At 39.7% G+C, this 21,949-nt stretch overlaps 1 protein-coding gene across 3 annotated transcripts in view; it reads right to left on the bottom strand.

Moving 5' to 3' along the window:
- Positions 1-14,287: 14,287 nt before the first annotated feature.
- The window catches only part of prkd1 (protein kinase D1), a 96,236-nt gene continuing 88,574 nt past the window's right edge, over positions 14,288-21,949 (bottom strand). For all 3 annotated transcript variants that reach the window (XM_034239457.1, XM_034239456.1, XM_034239458.1), the window contains 3 exons: positions 20,849-20,955; positions 15,737-15,822; positions 14,288-14,652 (listed from right to left, as the gene is read on the bottom strand). In XM_034239457.1, the coding sequence (XP_034095348.1) occupies positions 14,419-14,652; positions 15,737-15,822; positions 20,849-20,955 (427 nt within the window). In that variant the 3' untranslated portion in view covers positions 14,288-14,418. The remainder of the gene's footprint in view (positions 14,653-15,736; positions 15,823-20,848; positions 20,956-21,949) is intronic.

Here is a 21,949-nt window from a genome sequence, read left to right as displayed (position 1 = left end):
GATTTTCATAATAGGTGACCTTTTAATTTAATTGAACTTTTTTGTCGTTGTTTTTTCCGATCCTGGGTTTATTGACTTCTTCTGGTGTTTTTATCGAGCAAAATGATATGTGTTACTCTTTTTAAGAACTGGGAGGGGGGTTCGTGTATGACTGCTTTTTATTTCGGTCTGTGAAGCACTTTTTGTTAACTTTTGTGAATGAAAGTGCTACGTACTACATTACATGTCATGTTAGACGCTTTTATCAATTTGCTTATAAGTAATTCAGTACTGTGGACAATCCCCAGAGGAGCAATGTGGGGTGAAGTGTCCCAGGGACACAATGACATGCTGACTGCAGTGGGGCTCGAACTTGGTACCCCCTGATTCGAAGTGCAGCACTCTATCCAATGAGCCACAGCCGCCCTAAATACATAAATAACGTTTGAAACAGTTTTGAAACTCTGGAGAAGATGGGTGACAAGATACCACATCAGCAAGATGGTTAGCCCAGCTTAGCGTATTCACTTAAAGGTGGGGTCGGTCATTTTGGAGAAACCAAAAAAACCATTGGTCGTGCTTTTCACAGCGCCACGGCTTCCACAGATGATATGTTTTAATGGAGTTTTTGTCAAAGCATTTCAGATATTCATTGCTATCGGGATGTTAAGAACATTCCATGGAATATAACAAAAAGTGTATCTTGAGCCGGTTTCTCAAACTTACCTACCCCACCTTTAAGTGCTGTACTTCTGACTAATTCAAAGGACTTGTTTAGTTATTAATTACGTTTATGCAGAATTAGTGTATGATACAGAGTACTATTATACTACTAATTTACTTCTTAACTAGAATTGGGTCTAAACTGATGCCTTACTACTTTATATTTGTCCGTAATGGATATAAACTAAATAATATATGACTTTATAATGATATAACCCTTGGAAATTAAGCTATCAAAATAACTTATGCATGCCGGCTCTGTTGTGATTGGTCAACCGCTTAGAGATGTCCCGCCCCTTAGCCTATCACGTACTGTCGAGGTGCTAGCCAATAGATGAGAGTAACACCTACGTCACTTCCGGGCGAAAGTTACGGCCCCGCCCACTTTTGGGGTCAATGGCGGTCAATACAAATTCTGAAGTTTTTGCCAATCCGATCAGACATTTTTGAAAAACGTGGATTTGTGGATCTTCAAAGAGCTCGATCACGATGGCCAGTCAGGCAAACAGTTACATTAAATCATTAGAAATCGACAATCGGGCTCGATATATGGTTCAATTAAAATCAGTAGGCGAGGCTGTAATTTCGCCAGCTGTTACTCTCATGAGCGAGGCGGGAAATCATTGTTTTATCATGCCAAAAAGCTGCTGTGTCGTTTATTGCTCCTCAAACATTAAAACAAATCCAGAGTTCAGTGTTTCTGTACTTCCTCTAAGAACAAAGGACAGTAAAAGAAGAGCTCTTGCTCAGCGTTGTTTACCCCAAAAGTGGGCGGGGCCGTAAAGTGACGTAGATGTTACTCTCATCTATGGACACAGATCGCTTACTGCTATATTTAACCACATATCGAGCCCGATCGTCGATTTCAAAAGATTTAATGTAAATGTTTGCCTGTCTGGCCATCGTAACCGGGCTCTTTGAAGATCCACAAATCCACGGTTTTCTTACATTTCTGATCGGATTGGCAAAAACTTCAGAATTTGTATTGACTGCCGTTCAAATGACAGCTTTGTTTTCCCCCAAAAGTGGGCGGAGCCGTACTTTTTGCCCAGAAGTGACGCATGTGTTACTCTCATGTATAGAAGCGCGTTTGTAACATAGTGATGTCACTAGTTACTGGAAGAACAGGATTTCATTGATTTTAGCCTTTCCAGACCGTTTACATGCAATAAAACCTATATAGCACACTAGAGTAAAAGGGAAAATACAAAAAGTATTAAAGTACATCTTTAAAATCACACAGAAAAGTAATATAATGATTCAATTATAAAGCATGACATTTAGCTTGACACAGTTATCCGTATTATCTGTCAAACTTATGTCGTATGAGGTTATTTCTGTAAGACAAAGCAAACACGACAAGTTGATTTTAAAATATTTTTATTTAAAGATGATCCAGAAAAAAATACATGTGTAAAGTTCCTGCAGGTAGCAAACACTTTGTGAGCACTTTAGGCAGTTTGTTCAGAGCACAGAGTGAAGCCACGTAGAAAACAGTCAAACATTCAGCAACAAGGATACATTCAGAGGAGTCTCCACTAATACTGAGCTGAAGGACGCAGCAAACCGCTCATGTGGCACTTCGTAAAGACCAGGATTTAGCACTCACACAGAGGGGTTACAGGCAGTTTTTACATGAGGATATACACAGCTTTGAACCTGTGACCTTTCACCTTTCACACACCTGACATCAACCCTAACCCAACTTCAAATAACCAAACCCTACATCTTCAGTTGTGTCCATTGATGGTGGATTGTCTGGAGAAAACCTAAATTATAAAAATATAACTAGATTAAGTAATAGAAGTAGAAAGAAGTATAGATTCACAACATATCAGTATTTCTCAGAGGTAAATATGGCATATGTTCAAAAGGTTCTACATTCCCAAATTCAATATCCTTATAAAACGTAACATTTTGGAGACCATTAAACGGGTTTTTATATTCGTAGCAATGTTTTTGTCTTGGGTCACTCTGATGTTACACTCCTTGAAAGCTTCGCCCTAAAATGTGAAGCCAAGACTTTGATTTCACGACAGTTGCTTGATGTATTTTGACCAATTAAAACTAGATTTGAAACGTCCATCTGCATTTATCTTTTAGCAATAGATCTTCGAGGGTAGCCTTACCAATCTTTAACAATGCTAGTTTATATTAAAGGACAAACATGCCCAAAACTCAACACAAGATCAACGCAAGACAACAACGTTGAGAGGACGTAGCTCTAGACCAGGGGTGTCAAACTCAAAGCCCGTGACTTGATTTTCTGTGGCCCACAAGAGCTCTGAAAGAATATAATATGTTTATTATACGGTTACATTTCGATTTACAGAAGCACGTTGCCCATCAACTACATGTCCCACAATGCATCTCAAATTTGACTTTTTTCAGAATTTGGGTTTTCTTTTTAAATCATTTTGTGACATTCTCACTGAAGAGACTTGCAGTTATTTGCCCTAGACTTCTGCTTTCAGACGTAGTTAATTATGAAGTTATTACCATATCCGATAATAACCCAATGCAGAGGCAATCATGTAATATATAATACATTATTTTATATATATTATCTATTTATATATGTATTTTTATATAGTCTTAAAGTTACAACCGGCCCTTTGAGTGCAACCATAATTCTGATGTGGCCCCTGATGAAATTGAGTTTGACCCCCCTGCTCTAGACGGTAATATCATAAGGTTCAGCTTTCCGTGATAATGTGAATCTCTTCTTTTTAAACCATAACTTGGGACACAGTGACCATTGGACCTTAGTAACATTATAGGAAAATAAGGTGGACCACAAATTGGATTTAAAAGTAAACTCATGCTGAAAGTAAATTATGAACTTTCTTGCTGAGAAAATATGAGATAATCCATACAGCTGTCGTTGTTTGAATAGAAAGAAAGCTGACTGAGACCGGGGGAAAGTTAGTTATGGGAAAAAGTATAACTATTTTCTTCTGACCTGTTCAAAAAGTTTAAATTGTCAAGTTGCGTGGGACTATTTCTTGATTTGTGAATCGTTACTTCCTGAAGTTTTGTCCTAATGTTAAGGTTTCCAGTTCGTCAAATGTTTTCAGAGACACAAAGACCTGATAATCTCAAAAAAGATCAACTATCAACGGTAGCTTTCTGTTTGGTTGTCATCCCTGGTGTGAACAATCTAATCTAAGAAGCCCTTTATTTATTCACTGGTGGTTCTGATGTCTCCGTAGCATTTAAACATGACTTTGTGTACAATAAATCATTCAAAATATAATAATTTCTGCTGCCAAACTAGTTTGTCTGAAGTTAAACCATCATTCTGTCTTCACGTAGATCTGGCTCCTCATATATACAGATTTTGCCACAACAAATGTAATAAATATATAAATATATATCAATACAATCAAGCATTCGCAGTGGGATGTATCATATTTGATTTTGTATATTATAAATATACATTGCAATGAGGATAACAGGTGTTTCGGCTGATAAAGTTCTCATGGCAAAGGGAGTTTCCTGCATCTTCTGAGTTCATCTTGCAGTTTGAATGCCCAAGAAATCAAAAACTTTCATGCTCTTTTTTCAGAAAGGCTTATTGTTCGTGGAAAAGCGAGTAGTGCCATCACCTGGTGACCGATTATAACCCCGTCATTTCCCTTTTTTTGTGTTTTATCATCCTGTTTACACCTTCATTAACAGACCATGTGTAGACAGCTCTTGTACTTGTCTTCTTTACAATAGATAACACACACACACACAAGGTTGGACCATTTGTACACACAATTACAATTTCAACAAATGCCTAAAAGTTACCTGTTTACAAAGAAACTTACGTGACATTTCATTTCCAGTTGATTCTGGAAATTCTGATTCAGAGAAGACAGAAGCAGTTATCAGCGAGAGAGGCACAAAGAAGACAAGGCCATGAAGGCTTCAGAGAAACAGCCCTTGTTTGTCAGATCTATGGCGGTACGATAGAGCGGTGCCGGGATGACGTATTTACCCTGAAGTAAGCCGCTGGTTCCCTCCACAAAAAAGCAACGGGATTTCTCCACAGGATTTTGTAAACTAGCTGGAAATAAGGTCTGTGGAAAACGAACCTGTTTGATGAATGCACGTTTTGTTCAGCCGGATAATCTTCACATGTCTACTCTACTTTTAAATTATTCGAATCATAAATCTAATGTCCAGAAGCAAAATGCTAACGTTATGCTATAAAGGAGCTACAGTGAGTCCAGCAGCACGACTTCAACGTCACGCCAACTTCAGATCCATATTCAAACACACAGACTCTAAATGGAACGAGTTGAAGCGTTAGTTTGAACACTCTGCAGGAGGCAGGGACTTGCTTTCAAGCAGAACAGAAACTAACTTAGAGGAGTGTTCACGTGTTCGGCGTAATGACGTACAACGGCCTCCACGACTTCTGTAGTCCTATTCAGCCACTTGGTAACAACCATCGTTTCTCAGACAACTCTTCAGAAATCACCAGCGGGGTCTCTGCTGATGATTTAATGTCGTAGAACAAAACGTGATCCGTCTCTTCAATGTGTCTCAACCACAGACCTTAGTTCCAGATAGTTTCCTAAACCCTATGGAGAGATCCCATTGGCTCTGAGACGAGGGAACAGGAAGTGGAGACATGCTGACTCACTTCCGGGTTTTAGGACTCATTCCTGCACCACTCTATAACAATAAAATAACCCGTAGACATGCTGTTCTTCTTTGTCTCTGTATGGGAGTGGCTCAAAATGTGGCAGTTCAACTTGTTTATCGGTAAAGACGTCTTGCAGAGCGTGACGGAGGCCTTTTGTTAACCATTACCGTCCACTAAGCAGCACAAAGGCCAATAAACTATACATTTTTAAAATGAATCTGCAGTGATCATTACAGCCGCCCACACTGTGCTCTGGTGGAAAATGACTGTGGGAGGAACATGGACAAATTAAATACATTTTAAATGCTCAAGTGCCAAAGTATCAAATGATTTGGACAACATCTTGAAGTCATGGTTTATGATGCAAATCCAAACCTTTCAAATGTTCAGTTTCTACTGCATGGATGTTATCTTCTGAACTTAACAAGCCTCAATTCCCATTTCTTATTAAATATTTGTTCTGCGATTCCTTTAAAAGTTGCAAACCTCCAATTATTTATGTCTAAACATTTATATTTTTACTCATTTCTGTCGTTTTGCTGTTGCAACACTTGCATTTCCGCTCTGGGGATCAGATATCTTAATAACCATATGATGATTTCAAAATAACTAGCTTATTCCATTTTGGACAACTGACCTTCCTATTTTATTTAAAGTCTGTCCTGTCAATTTTGAGTCTACGTGATATTTAGCATTAATCTACTTTGCCTCTATAAGCAGATCCAATGATGGCCGAGTTAGAAATTGGTAGCATTTTGATTAACTTTGCAATTAAAATGCAAAAGTTAAGTTATGACCTTTTACGGCCCGTCCACACGGCGGCGTGCGTTGAAGCTTCAACGCTTCTGCCCATTCACTTTGAATGGGGTGACGTCACGCTTTGCCGAACTGCATTGTGGTTCCGTCGCATCGCTTTGCTCGCTTTAAAAGTTGAGCAATGTTCAACTTTTGAAGCTTCGACGGAAGCGTCAGCCAATCAAATCATATGCCAGTACAAGCTCTAGCCAATCAAACCGCGTGCTTGTGTGTCCGGGGCGGGAGATTCATGTGATTGGTTGTTGGTCGAGCTTCAGACACGCCCTCCGGCAAGCTTCAACGCACCCCGCCGTGTGGACTCTGCGTTACAGTTCTGATATCTATTTGCCGCTGTTAGCTAGCAGACTGCTAAACTGACCCGATACAATTAACAGTGGCTTCTTTTTTTAAACCAATCAAAGGTGAACGTAACTTAAATAGTTTTATTTGTATAGTGCAGTGTCCACCGCACCTGCAACCACTTCTGGTCCCGCAACTTGTGCTACTTAGTTAAGATGTCCATTGGTAAATGTGAGAAGTGCATACTAAACATTTTGAACATTATGCACCCAAAACAATGCAAATCTAAGTATATGCAGTTGAGACACAGCAAGACAGCATGTTGAAAAAACATGCTATTTAGCTAGCATTAGCTTAAAAACGGTATACTGATAAATGGTAGTCACTTGATGTTCAACCAAAAGCCATTTAAGATATCCAACATCCGAAAGGCTGAATTTTGGAATAAAGACTACGGTAATCTTGAGGTGAGACTTTGACCTTGAAGCGACATCCCATACAAGACAGAACAGTGTGTATTTGGGCTTTTTGTACAGTAAATGTGCTGAGAAACAACATTCTATTCACAGAGGCTACGTAGCATTCAGGCTAACTTCCTGTCCAACTGAAAATAACACGCACACAATGCCGTATGTTTTTTTTTTAAAGCACATGTTTTCCACTTTTTCTCAAACTGATGGTAGTAACCGTTTGGTAACCGTGGAATAATCCATACTGTGTGAAAGGCAGCTATTTTGTTGTTAAGCCACAGTTGGCAACACCCACAGAAAAGAGAGCAATAGACGGCCTTAAAACGAAATATCCGTATTTGCTGGCACTGTTTTTTTTTTTTTTAAGCAATTAAGGATTTTAATTCCAAAATGCTACAAATACGTTCTGATAGACACAAAAACATACATGAAGAATTCAATACTTGTAAAGAAAACACATTTATAGCTTTGACACATCACGCTAAAAAATAATACTTTTTTGTCATGGCTCAAGATAAACCCTTTTGTGCGATTTAGACCCTAACCCAACCCTGTAACTAACATTATTCTCAATGTTGATTAATGTATATATAATTGTATTGATCAAGCATTTAAACATATAGATGAGAGTAACACATCTCTTGTAACACATCCCCGAGACACTTTCGGGGGAAATTACGACCCCGCTAACTTTTTTGGGGAAAAAACATTTGCTGTCATTTGAATTGCGGGCAAAATAAAGAGTTTTCGGCACACATTACATCAAAAAAAATTAAGTAAACCTTGCTTTTTTTAATCTATAAGAAGCCCAATTATGGTTGTCGGACTGGCAAACTATTAAAAAGTGTCATTGGACATCGAAGATCTGCGACGATTTATAGTTTGATTTAAATACAGCAGACTGAAACTGAGTTTATTTGACTGTCCTTTTTTCTGTAGAGGAAGTAAAGGAACCGTAACTCTGGATTTATTTATTACTGGAAGTTCAGCAGCTTAAAGACATGAAGAAACTATTATTTGTACAAGTGGGTGGGGCCGTAATTTCGCCAGGTAGTGACGTTTGTGTTACTCTCATCTATATTCTATATAAGCACACCACCGCCGCAGACGGGGGACGCTAGTGGAGTACTTCGGTGAGCTTGCCGTGAACGTTGTGATCAGCTGATTTTGCGCAGTTCTCCAGTGTGTGCGCGGGGCACAGAATGTGTGCCGGTTGACGTAGTTTTGGCACAATTCCGTTGTACTGACTGACGTTAACAGTCTGTACACAACGGAGACCGAGGCCGTTTCTCAATCTCGAGGATACTGGCTTCCAAGCCAATATTTCAAGGACGCTACGTCATCGAGTGCCGCCGAAGAACTGTTCCAATCTCCAGCATACTTGGAATTCTACCGAGGCCGCGTCCTTGGTTTGGGGGTAATTTCAAAAACCCTTGCGGAGAATGCTGAACCGACGCAGCACACATTTAAATGTAAGTATGTAGTGGCGTAGAACATGTGTTGGTAAATATGTTACTTTGTTACATTTGTTTGTTATCACCAAAAATGTGTTCCGTGAAAGAAAAGCAAGTTCATAATTAGATAGACATCGTGAGGTATTTACTTTCGGTACAGTTTATGTTGAAACCGTTAGAGAGAGTGGCACACTTGTTAGCCTGTTCCATTCTTCTTCGTTTTCCGAAGCCGTGGCTTGGAAGCATACTGGCTTCGTTTCTGAATGAAGTGACTTGGAAGTATGCAACTACCAAGCCAGCATCCTTGCGATTGAGAAACACCCCGAGGTCGTTTCTCCATGTCGAGTAAACCTGCTGCAGAGCCACTATTTCCAGTATACTATGTAATCCAAGCCCCCAGGAAGTGCGCCGGACTCAGATGAAAATATTCGTGCTGGTCAAACGGCGGTACTACACTTCCGTTTGGTTGCTGGGCCCGGAAACACTTTTTCCCATTGACTTACATGGGGAAAGAGTGGTCTGTAACTCGTTGGATAATTTTTTTTTAAACTAAATAAACTACCCAGTATGAACACTTGTATAGCCCTTATTAAAAACATTCGTTCCTCAAGTTGTAAAAATGTGCTAATAACGTTATTCTGAGAGTTATTTCCCTCTGCATTATGAACGCGCATCTAACCCACGGGACCGCGCCGCCCGGCACGTTGATGTTACGTGTCCCGACCAATCAGAGCACACTGTGCTCACAGGGAGGGTGGGGGCTGGAGCTATTGGAGCTACAACGAGCCGTTAAAGGCAGAGAGTGAAATTCAGTGAATACACGTAGTTTACAGAGATGCTGTTTGAGAAACCAATGTGAGTTGCGTTTATCTTTACCCATGGATACAATGGGAACGGATCCATATCGTCTTACTGCCATCCCACGGAGCTGTAATAATGGATATATTGCACATGTTTGCTGTAATTCATTATCATACTACATGGGCTGTATGATTAAATCTTGTACCGTAAATGTTGTATTAAATAAAGTTAATATTACCGACATTATTAACGTCCCTGTAGCTTCGTATTGCACTAAGAAGCTTATTGCACTGTATATAAATAGGCTATATATAAATATATATATATATATATATATAGATACAGTGCAATAATTATTTCATGCTAAATGAAGCTCTGTTGGATATCACTAGATCCTGTTACAGCGTAATATAAGTACATAACGATTGATGTGTACATTAGCATCATTACTAGCTAGCCGCTAGCTGCTAACTGCCGCCTCGTTAATATCAAATCCATGATAACAACAATCTATTACCATGCTGTCATGAACGTGCGGTGCTGTTACGTGTACGCAAATTGACGTGCTTGATGTGAACGAGCATTTTGGTTAAAGTTGCGCATGCTCTATGAGTGCACATACGGGTACTTCTCAGGCATGCTGGGTAATCTGTGACGTTTCACTCTCTCAAAAGTTGGGCCATTTTATCATCATGCGCTAATGAGCAGCTCTCATAGGAATGAATGAGGCCCCGCCTCCCACGCTGTATCCAGTTCTTATTATACATCCATGATGTCATCGAGTGCTGGGCATTTAACATGCATTCAAACAGTCCTTCGGCGCCACTCGATGACGTAGTATACTTGAAATAGTGGTTCTGCAGCAGGTGTACTCGACATGGAGAAACGGCCCGTCTCTGGAAAAGCTTCACAAGTGACGGTACGCATTTCAGATTTTTGCCGCGCATGCGTACCAGTTATGTGCACCCCTGTATATAAGGTCATATCTTCTTGTCCTTATTCTAAGAAAGCTGTACGATGGCAGAGACTTCTATAAATGATTTATCTCATTTAAAGCTGTGTTTTCATTTTCATCAGTGCAAGGTCTGTAGAAAAGTGATGATTTTATAAGAGGCGTAAACTAGAAAGTTTCTCCAATCTATGTCAAAGCTGCTTCATCACAGCATCATTATTTGTGATTGTCTAAAAGAAGTGCAGATTTCAGGGTTTTCTGATCAATAAGTAATGAATCAGGTCTGGAAACTATATAAGAGCATTGCAATCAGAAAATGTTTTAATTTGTAATTATGACTCAGCATTTCTTAGGAGATGAAATCCTCGTTTTTTAATTACAAAGTAAGGATGTTTTTTTATGTTATATTGTGTTGTTAGTATGAGATAATTGTCTTATTTGTTCTTGTATTATCTTCAATAAATGAGATATTAAGACTATCCTCAAAACAAGATTCCTATCTCATACTTAAATAACAAAGATCTTGTAACTTAAAGACCAAATATTCAAATGATAATCCTTTTTTATTAATATAAATCAGAACATTATTAATAGAAGTTTTGGTGATAACTAATATGGGATGAAAACAATTTAAATCACAAATTGGGATTAATAAAGTACATTTCATAAAATACTTTAGTTACGAATTAATTTCCTATTTACGATAAAATTACCTTGAAAGGACAAGAAGTTCGTATTTACAAAATAAAAATAAAATTGTAATTACTAAAAGAGGATGACATAATAACAACACAATTGTCAAAATGACAATACTTTAATGTTGTGAAGGCAAAACAAGAGATATCTGATTATAAAATGCTTGGTCATAATTACCTGATGTTTTAGTTTGTAGTGAACGCAATGAGTTCGTTATTTTATCAATTCAACTGATCTTTAAAGGTCTCCGATCAAACACAATGCACTTAATAGCATTATAGGAGATCTTTAAAGCATGGAGACATGTTCCAGTAGAGACACTACATACTGATATACACCTGAACATCAGCAGGAGAGGACTCTTTAAAGTAGAGACACTACATACTGATATACACCTGAACATCAGCAGGAGAGGACTCTTTAAAGTAGAGACACTACATACTGATATACACCTGAACATCAGCAGGAGAGGACTCTTTAAAGTAGAGACACTGACATACTGATATACACCTGAACATCAGCAGGAGAGGACTCTTTAAAGTAGAGACACTACATATTGATATACACCTGAACATCAGCAGGAGAGGACTCTTTAAAGTAGAGACACTACATACTGATATACACCTGAACATCAGCAGGAGAGGACTCTTTAAAGTAGAGACACTACAATACTGATATACACCTGAACATCAGCAGGAGAGGACTCTTTAAAGTAGAGACACTACATACTGATATACACCTGAAACATCAGCAGGAGAGGACTCTTTAAAGTAGAGACACTACATACTGATATACACCTGAACATCAGCAGGAGAGGACTCTTTAAAGTAGAGACACTACATACTGATATACACCTGAACATCAGCAGGAGAAGACTCTTTAAAGTAGAGGCACTACATACTGATATACACCTGAACATCAGCAGGAGAGGACTCTTTAAAGTAGAGACACTACATACTGATATACACCTGAACATCAGCAGGAGAGGACTCTTTAAAGTAGAGACACTACATACTGATATACAGCCTGAACATCAGCAGGAGAAGACTCTTTAATTAGAGACACTAGCATACTGATATACACCTTAACATCAGCAGGAGAGGACTCTTTAAAGTAGAGACACTACATCGATATACAAACCTAACATCAGCAGGAGAGGACTCTTTAAGTAGGAGACACTACATACTGATATACACCTGAACATCAGCAGGAGAGGACTCTTTAAAGTAGAGACACTACATAACTGATATACACCTGCACATCACAGGAGAGGACTCTTTAAAGTAGAGACACTACATACTGATATACACCTGAACATCAGCAGGATAGGACCTCTTTAAAAGTAGAGGACACTACATACTGATATACACCTGAACATCAGCAGGAGAGGACTCTTTAAAGTAGAGACACTACATACTGATATACACCTGAACATCAGCAGGATAGGACTCCTTTAAAGTAGAAGACACTACATACTGATATACACCTGAACATCAGCAGGAGAGGACTCTTAAAGTAGAGACACTACATACTGATAAACACCTGAACATCAGCAGGAGAGGACTCTTTAAAAGTAGTAGAGACACTACATACTGGATACACACCTGAACATCACAGGAGAGGACTCTTTAAAGTAGAGACACTACATACTGATATACACCTGAACATCAGCAGGAGAGGACTCTTTAAAGTAGAGACACTACATACTGATATACACCTGAACATCAGCAGGAGAGGACTCTTTAAAGTAGAGACACTACATACTGATATACACCTGACATCAGCAGGAGAGGACTCTTTAAAGGTAGAGACACTACATACTGATACACACCTGACATCAGCAGGAGAGGACTCTTTAAAGTAGAGACAACTTCATACTGATATATACCTGAACATCAGCAGGAGAGAACTCTTTAAAGTAGAGACACTACACACTGATATACACCTGAACATCAGCAGGAGAGGACTCTTTAAAGTAGAGACACTACATACTGATATACACCTGAACATCAGCAGGAGAGGACTCTTTAAAGTAGATACACTACATACTGATATACACCTGAACATCAGCAGGAGAGGACTCTTTAAAGTAGAGACACTACATACTGATACACACCTGAACATCAGCAGGAGAGGACTCTTTAAAGTAGAGACACTTCATACTGATATATACCTGAACATCAGCAGGAGAGAACTCTTTAAAGTAGAGACACTACACACTGATATACACCTGAACATCAGCAGGAGAGGACTCTTTAAAGTAGAGACACTACATACTGATATACACCTGAACATCAGCAGGAGAGGACTCTTTAAAGTAGATACACTACATACTGATATACACCTGAACATCAGCAGGAGAGGACTCTTTAAAGTAGATACACTACATTACTGATATACACCTGAACATCAGCAGGAGAGACTCTTTAAAGTAAGACCTACATACTGATATACACATGAACATCATGCAGGAGAGGACTCTTTAAAGTAGAGACACTACATACTGATATACACCTGAACATCAGCAGGAGAGGACTCTTAAAGTAGAGACACTACATACTGATATACACCTGAACATCAGCAGGGAGAGGACTCTTAAAGTAGAGACACTACATACTGATATACACCTGAACATCAGCAGGAGAGGACTCTTTTAAAGTAGAGACACTACATACTGATATACACCTGAACATCAGCAGGAGAGGACTCTTTAAAGTAGAGACACTACATACTGATATACAACCTGAACATCAGCAGGAGAGGACTCTTTAAAAGTAGAGACACTACATACTGATATACACCTGAACATCAGCAGGAGAGGACTCTTTAAAGTAGAGACACTACATACTGATATACACCTGAACATCAGCAGGAGAGGACTCTTTAAAGTAGAGACACTACATACTGATATACACCTGAACATCAGCAGGAGAGGACTCTTTAAAGTAGAGACACTACATACTGATATACACCTGAACATCAGCAGGAGAGGACTCTTTAAAGTAGAGACACTACATACTGATATACACCTGAACATCAGCAGGAGAGGACTCTTTAAAGTAGAGACACTACATACTGATATACACCTGAACATCAGCAGGAGAGGACTCTTTAAAGTAGAGACACTACATACTGATATACACCTGAACATAGCAGAGAGGACTCTTTAAAAAGTAGAGACAACCACATACTGATATACACCTGAACATCAGCAGGAGAGGACTCTTTAAAGTAGAGACACTACATATTGATATACAACCTGAACATCAGCAGAGAGGACTCTTTAAAGTAGAGACACTACATACTGATATACAACCTGAACATCAGCAGGAGAGGACTCTTTAAAGTAGAGACAACTACATACTGATATACACCTGAACATCAGCAGGAGAGGACTCTTTAAAGTAGAGACACTACATACTGATATAACAAACCTGAACATCAGCAGGAGAGGACTCTTTAAAGTAGAGACACTACATACTGATATACACCTGAACATCACCCATAATGCGTAATAATAGCATGATAGGAGATCTTTAATGTTGTGCTTTTTTTGTTGTTTTGTTGTTGTTTTGTTGATGTTTCTTCTCTCAGATGGGATCCCCCCTCTCAGAGTTCACTGACCCTCTCGCTCAGGGTCTCCAGCTCTTCCTCCTGGTGGTCCTGGTACCGCTCCAGCTTCTGAGCGCCCTCACTGCGGGGCCCATTCAGCAGGTGGGGGGGGTAGTCCAGGCCGCTCAGCTGGGCGTGGTGGTGCCAGCGCAGGTCGTCACTCTCGTGGGTCACGTAGCGCTCGTTCATCCGCGACTCCAGACTCCTCACGTCCAGCCACATCTGGTAGTCCTGGAGGGGAAGTATTGGGACATTTACATGTCTGGATATGTGTCTTTTTGATTTAAAATGTGTTAAAGGTCACCCTAGGGGACCTTTAAAGTATGCAGTGTCAACTGGTGCTTCCATCTGTCCAATGTTTTGGTTTAATTTCTGTTGAACAACAATCTTTGAGGTGGAGCAGTTTTGAATTTTAAAGCTGTGGACAAACATTTGTACCTGGTAGTATTGCAATACTGTAGAATAGAAAAAATCCCAGATGTAAATAACTAAATACAATCTATACACCACCCAAAACCTCCATCCTCAGACCCTTGATTTAAGGGAAGGAGATTCGGGGCAAACATATTGACAAAAGGCTAACTTCTTTCTTTCTTTCTTTCAGTCTTTATTTCGAACAGATTAAAAAATAACAAATAACAAATGTGAAAAACTGAGGGGGGGGGGGGGGGGGACATTTACATTTACATTTCTGGATATGTGTCTTTTTGATTTAAAATGTGTTAATGTTTGCAGTGTGAACTCATCCATCCATCTGTCCAATGTTTTGGTTTAATTTATGAGAGGATGAACCATAATGATTTCCTGTAGTACCACCTTCAGGGAATTGTTTTCCTAAAAAAACCAAGTTGTGATCATGTGACCCAAGTATGGACGATCAGTCATGTGATAAGAGGCGGTGTTGTGTTGGGCGAGGAAAAATCGAAACCTCAAATTCTGTTTTCAAAACCAGGAATGAACAGAAACTCAAGAATATCTGTTTGGTTAATTTGGACTTCAATCATAAGCACACATTCAGACAAACCTTTATAAAAACTGCTAAAATCCAACAAATCAAAATGTTAAATTGTTTAAAGATAGGCCTTGGTCTACTGTCACATCGCTTATCTTTTCTGTAACACTTCCTGTATCCTTACATTTAGTACAAACACAAATATATAGTTCTTACCATTGTGTTAAAATGAGTTAGCTGATTTAGCTTCATCGTGATACTGGGGCAATGGACAGTTTTCACATATCTCTCTCTATGTTGTTTTTCTTCCTTTTCACATAATAAACATATTAATAAACTCCTAATATGTAATCAAAGTCCTACCTGTAACCAGGGGTGACTGAGGGTCTTGTCCACACTGTACCTCTTCCTCATCTTCACCTGCAGAAGGTTGTTAATCAGGTCAATCGCTGCAAAAAAGAATAGAAAAAAAGCACGTAAGAAGGAGTGATGAGTGAGAAAACGTTGAGTTGAAGTGGAGGAGGAGGAGGAGGAGGAGGAGGAGGAGGAGGAGGAGGAGGAAAGAAGGAAAGAAGGAAAGAAGGAAAGAAGGAAGGGAAGTTTAGGAACTTTGCAGTTAAAAAAAGGGGGACAAAGTTTGCAAACGTACACCTTTTGGATCCTGGAAGTTAATCTTCTTAAGTTAACCTTTTGTACAGAAAGTTTAATGAGGAGGCTCAAACTTACAGGACAAAGGAACTATTTTGAACACTTGGTGGCGGGGTTTAGCTGCACCGGGTGTATACAAGGGGTCATAGGTGACAGGAGAGGACGAGGACACAGGAGGGAGAGCACACCGAAGTTTTAGGAAGAGAAAGAATGGAGGAAAGAAGGAGGAAGAGCAGAGGGAATACAAATAAGAGGAGGAGGAGAAGCAAAGAAGAAAGGGAAGTTTAGGAACTTTGCCGAATGGAGGAAAGAAGAAGAAGAAGAAGAAGAAGAAGAAGAAGAAGAAGAAGAAGAAGAAGAAGAAGAAGAAGAAGAAGAGGAAGAAGAAGAAGAAGAAGAAGAAGAAGAAGAAGAAGAAGAAGAAGAAGAAGAAGAAGAAGAAGAAGAAGAAGAAGAAGAAGAAGAAGAAGAGGAGGAGGAGGAGGAGGAGGAGGATGAGGATGATGATGATGATGATGATGATGATGATGATGATGATGATGATGATGGTGATGATGATGGTGATGATGATGATGTGGGGTCGGAGCTCACGCTGCGAGGGGCCGTTCGGGGCTAATGAGCAAAGCTAACATGATGTTAACATTGTTTCAGGGTCAGCGGTCTGAACAAATCGGGGTCTCGGGGCCTCCATCTTCTGCCATTATGCACATGAATGGAGCTGCAAATTAAAACCCCCCGTCTGTCCGTCAGAAACTCTCTAAAACTCCCTAGAACTCTCTGGGACTCTGGGACTCTCTGGAACTCTCTAGAACTCTCTGGAACTCTCTAGAACTCTCTGAAACTCCATAGAACTCTCTAGAACTCTCTGAAACTCTCTAGAACTCTCTGAAACTCCATAGAACTATATAGTAGGGGTGCACCGAATGGGAAATTCTTGGCCGAAACCGATACCGAAAATAGGAAACAGTTGGCCGAAAGCCGAATGCCGAAAGGCCGAAAATGATTAATAGAAATATATATATATAATGTATACATTTTTTACCAATGTTGTTCAGCTACCTGATTATGGAAATAGACATGATTATGGCAAAACTTAACTTAAATAATAATCACTATTATGGGTCCATAAAACATTTATTCAGCACTTTTGAATGCATACAGTACATTTATATATGTCATGTATTATTGCTAAAAAACATTATATCGCAGTCTTAGTGTCGCCAACTCGTTTCTAATATGCAAAGACAACAAATGCGTCTATGATGTATTTTCGATCAGACGAGATCTCTCTCCCCCGTCTGTGTGCGAGGGGGCGGGGCCGTTTACACACATGCAGCTGCTACATGCAGCGGAGCACAATGCGGAGATGGCGGAGAGAACGCGCTCCGAGGTGTGGTTAAACTTTACCCGTCTCGATGTGGAGAATACTTGTTACCATAAGTGCAATAAGAGTTTAGCATGTAAGCACGAGCAATTTGTCTAAACATTTAGCAAAAGTGCACCGCATGCAGACGGAGGAATGTACCGGGTTCGACCGTCTTTCTAGCAGCTCTGTAGCCCCATCCACGAGTAACGTTTCCACGTCAGGTGTTATGTATGCTAGCAGCAACACACGGAGTTAACTACATGATACAAACATGGGTTAATGATTAGAGGAAACTGAGTTATTTAGTTTGTTAAAATTTCAGCTATTCTGTTTACAGTCTCTCATCAGATTATTTAATACGATTTGTTAAAGGCTCAGGGCAATCTCGATGACAAAGGTCAATGTCCCCCCCCCTGTGAGCTAGCCGCGAGCATGGTCGCCGCGTCTTTATTACGTCATCACAACAACACGTTAGATTACCAACTTAAGCCTGTTCTGACATTCGGTGATATTTTTTTTTTTTGGCCGAAAGCCGAAAGGGCCTTTTTAACCATTTTCGGCCGATAATTTCGGTAATTTTAACTGCTCTTTTTACTTACTGTACGTCCACACAGCGGCTTTGGAAAAAGCTTGCTGGCGAGCATGTCTGAAGCTCGACCAACAACCAATCACATGAATCTCCCGCCCCTGACACACCAGCAGCGGTTTGATTGGATAGAGCTTGTACTGGCATATGATTTGATTGGCTGACGCTTCCACCGAAAGCTTCAGAAGACTCAAAAGTTGAACATTGCTCAACTTTTGAATCCTGAGATGCCTGGAAATCTCCGCTTTGCTTCCCACAAAGCAGTTCGGCGAAAAATGAGGCAAAGTGACGTCAACCCATTCAAAGTGAATGGGCAGAAGCGTTGGAAGATTTTTTTAATGCTGCTGTGTGGACGTACCGTTAGTGTACAGTTTTATTATTATTGCATCTTTGTAACTCTGATACAACAATTTCCTTCGGGATAAATAAAGTCTTATCTTATCTCAAGTTTATCTGTGTTTCTCCAGGTCCAACAATGATAACTCTAAACTCATTTTCAGTCATTATTGAGGTTTGAAAAAACTGACGCTGAAACCGAAACCACTTCCTGTTTGAATCTGAACACAATTTCTCTCACGAATGACTGGTGATTTAAGCTATTCTTATTAAACCATTCCTCAAAAGGATTCTGGTCTCTTTCTGCCTTTTCAAATCTCAGTTCGGTTGAACCATTGTTGAGCTCGTCATACAGAACACCACCGTTTATAAAGAGGACTTTGTCCCACCTAAAAGCATGAAAGACCATTCAATCGTTTAATGTGGTTTAATGCAATCAAGCTTTGAGCATTAGATTCAAAATGTTCTACTCAGTATATTGAATCATAAACTTGGATAAAAACAACATAATTGACTGACTATTCTATTCTCTGCCAAAAGTGCCTCATGTTACATCTTTTTGTTCAATTCAATTCAAAACCTTTATTTATCCAGGTAAAATCCCATTGAGATCAATGATCTCTTTTTCAAGGGAGACCTGCAACAGTAGGTTCCACACGAAGACATACAAACATAAACAACAGAACAACAAAAGGACATCATACAGCAAAATGTACAGGGATTACAATTTACATATTTAACCACATGTACAGGTACCAACAGCATCTGATTGTGTAGCATCCAACCGAGCTTTAAAAACATGTAGTGGTACTAGCTTGGTAATGTTCCATTCTTTTTGCAGACTGTTCGATGTTAGTGGAGCTGCACATCTGAAAGCTTTCTTCCCTAAGACAGTCCTAGCACTTGGCACATTTAATAAAACCACAGCATGCGATCTCAGGCAATAAGTACTTTCAATTCGCCGAGAGATAATATTCCATCTATGATCATGGTATCTTTGCAGCATTGTGATCATAAACCAGACGTCTTTATTCAAGTGTTCCCATTATGAAACTTCCTGTTACGAGTCGTGTTTGTGGGCAGAAGGAAACATGAGTTCTGTGACAGAATCCATTTAAAGTGTCTTCTCTCTGAGCGATCTTTGAAAATGCAGATTTGTTGACGCACAAAGAGTTTATCCTCTGAAATCTATTCACAGGAAACGTCTTTCTTTCAACGTTTATTCTGAAGTTGCTATAGTGGGATGAGGAGGTGGACGAAAGGTTAACGGCACTTCGGGAGAAACGAGCCGAGGAGAGTGAGTCAGGCGGATTTAAATCTGTCTCGTAGTCAACGGGGCCATTCCAGACAACATTTATAGACAATGACGAAAACAGAATGAGTCACGAAACACCAGAGAGACTTCAGAGAAAACCTGAAGGAGGAGGAAATAATAACCTGATGATAGAAGATGAGAAATAAGCACCAAATCATACAGAGAGGTGAAACAAACCGTTACATGGCAGTAAGGAAGGTTTAACACTATTTATCTGTGTTGGTAGAGGAAGGATGATAACCCTATGCAGCAACTCAATGTGTGTTTTTACAGAAACATAAATGTACCAGAGTTATCTGCTTGAAAACGCCAACTTGGGCAGACGCAGTTTATAGTTATATCTTTCCAAAATGTTATTTTTTTGTTTTTTAGGTGGGAAAAGTACTCAGATCTGGTACTTGAGTAAAAGTAGAAGTACTCAGATCTGGTACTTGAGTACAAGTAGAAGTACTCAGATCTGGTACTTGAGTAAAAGTAGAAGTACTCAGATCTGGTACTTGAGTAAAAGTAGAAGTACTCAGACCTGGTACTTGAGTAAAAGTAGAAGTACTCAGATCTGGTACTTGAGTAAAAGTAGAAGTACTCAGACCTGGTACTTGAGTAAAAGTAGAAGTACTCAGATCTGGTACTTGAGTACAAGTAGAAGTACTCAGATCTGGTACTTGAGTACAAGTAGAAGTACTCAGATCTGGTACTTGAGTAAAAGTAGAAGTACTCAGACCTGGTACTTGAGTAAAAGTAGAAGTACTCAGATCTTGTACTTGAGTAAAAGTAGAAGTACTCAGATCTGGTACTTGAGTAAAAGTAGAAGTACTCAGATCTTGTACTTGAGTAAAAGTAGAAGTACTCAGATCTTGTACTTGAGTAAAAGTAGAAGTACTCAGATCTTGAGTAAAAGTAGAAGTACTCAGATCTTGTACTTCAGTAAAAGTAGAAGTACTCAGATCTTGTACTTCAGTAAAAGTAGAAGTACTCAGATCTTGTACTTGAGTAAAAGTAGAAGTACTCAGATCTTGAGTAAAAGTAGAAGTACTCAGATCTTGTACTTCAGTAAAAATAGAAGTACCAGAGTGTAGGAATACTCTGTTACAGTACAATTCCTGCATTCTGTTACCCAAGTAAAAGTAGAAAAGTATTATCATCAAAATATAGTTAAAGTACCAAAAGTAACTGGACTGAATTTAAGATCCACTTGTCAGCTGTTTGGTCTTAAATGTGAAATACCTTCCTGGGAGACTTTATTCCACGGGTGAGGAGGGTACATGAAGGCAGCGTTCTGGATCTGATCGTTGATATCTTCATCTTCGTTGAAAGGGAACGTCCCACTGAGACTGCCAAAGCAGAGAAATATGGAAACATGTGAAATATATGTTATTTAAATAAGTTATTGAGCATTTTTCTTATCAACTTAGATTTGTTATAAAATGTGGGCTTATTAACACCATGGCCCACCATATTGTGGGCCATGTTTCATTATACTTTATTCATTATATGCCCCCGGACCGTAGTTTGGATACCCCTGATGTAGTATGAGCAGCAATGTACTATTGATGTGTGAAAGGGGTTTGGTTGCACTACATTGTAAAATGTCAAAGTCATTTAAAATAGTTTGAAATGAAAAAGCCTGAAAAATATTTAAAAGCATATTTATTCAAAAATAAGTGTTATACTGTAACAACAACATAACCATTGATGTGTTAAGAGATTTTGGTAGTTCTATATCTTAAAAAAATGAAGTTATTGAATTTTTCCATGAGTATATCTTTTCGGCTTTGCAGTTTGCAGCCGGTCCCTAAGCACTCCTCTCTCCTCCAGCTGCAGATTGTAGACGGTCCCTAAGCACTCCTCTCTCCTCCAGCTGCAGATTGTAGACGGTCCCTAAGCACTCCTCTCTCCTCCAGCTGCAGTTTGCAGCCGGTCCCTAAGCACTCCTCTCTCCTCCAGCTGCAGATTGTAGACGGTCCCTAAGCACTCCTCTCTCCTCCAGCTGCAGATTGTAGACGGCCCCTAAGCACTCCTCTCTCCTCCAGCTGCAGATTGCAGACAGTCCCTAAGCACTCCTCTCTCCTCCAGCTGCAGATTGCAGACGGTCCCTAAGCACTCCTCTCTCCTCCAGCTGCAGATTGTAGACGGTCCCTAAGCACTCCTCTCTCCTCCAGCTGCAGATTGTAGACGGCCCCTAAGCACTCCTCTCTCCTCCAGCTGCAGATTGCAGACAGTCCCTAAGCACTCCTCTCTCCTCCAGCTGCAGATTGCAGACGGTCCCTAAGCACTCCTCTCTCCTCCAGCTGCAGATTGGAGACAGTCCCTAAGCACTCCTCCAGC

This window comes from Gymnodraco acuticeps, unplaced genomic scaffold (genome assembly GCF_902827175.1).
Source record: "Gymnodraco acuticeps unplaced genomic scaffold, fGymAcu1.1, whole genome shotgun sequence".
NCBI lineage: Eukaryota > Metazoa > Chordata > Actinopteri > Perciformes > Bathydraconidae > Gymnodraco > Gymnodraco acuticeps.
The sequence above is the reverse complement of the archived record's forward strand: the minus strand, read 5'-3'. Positions and strand labels throughout refer to the sequence as shown.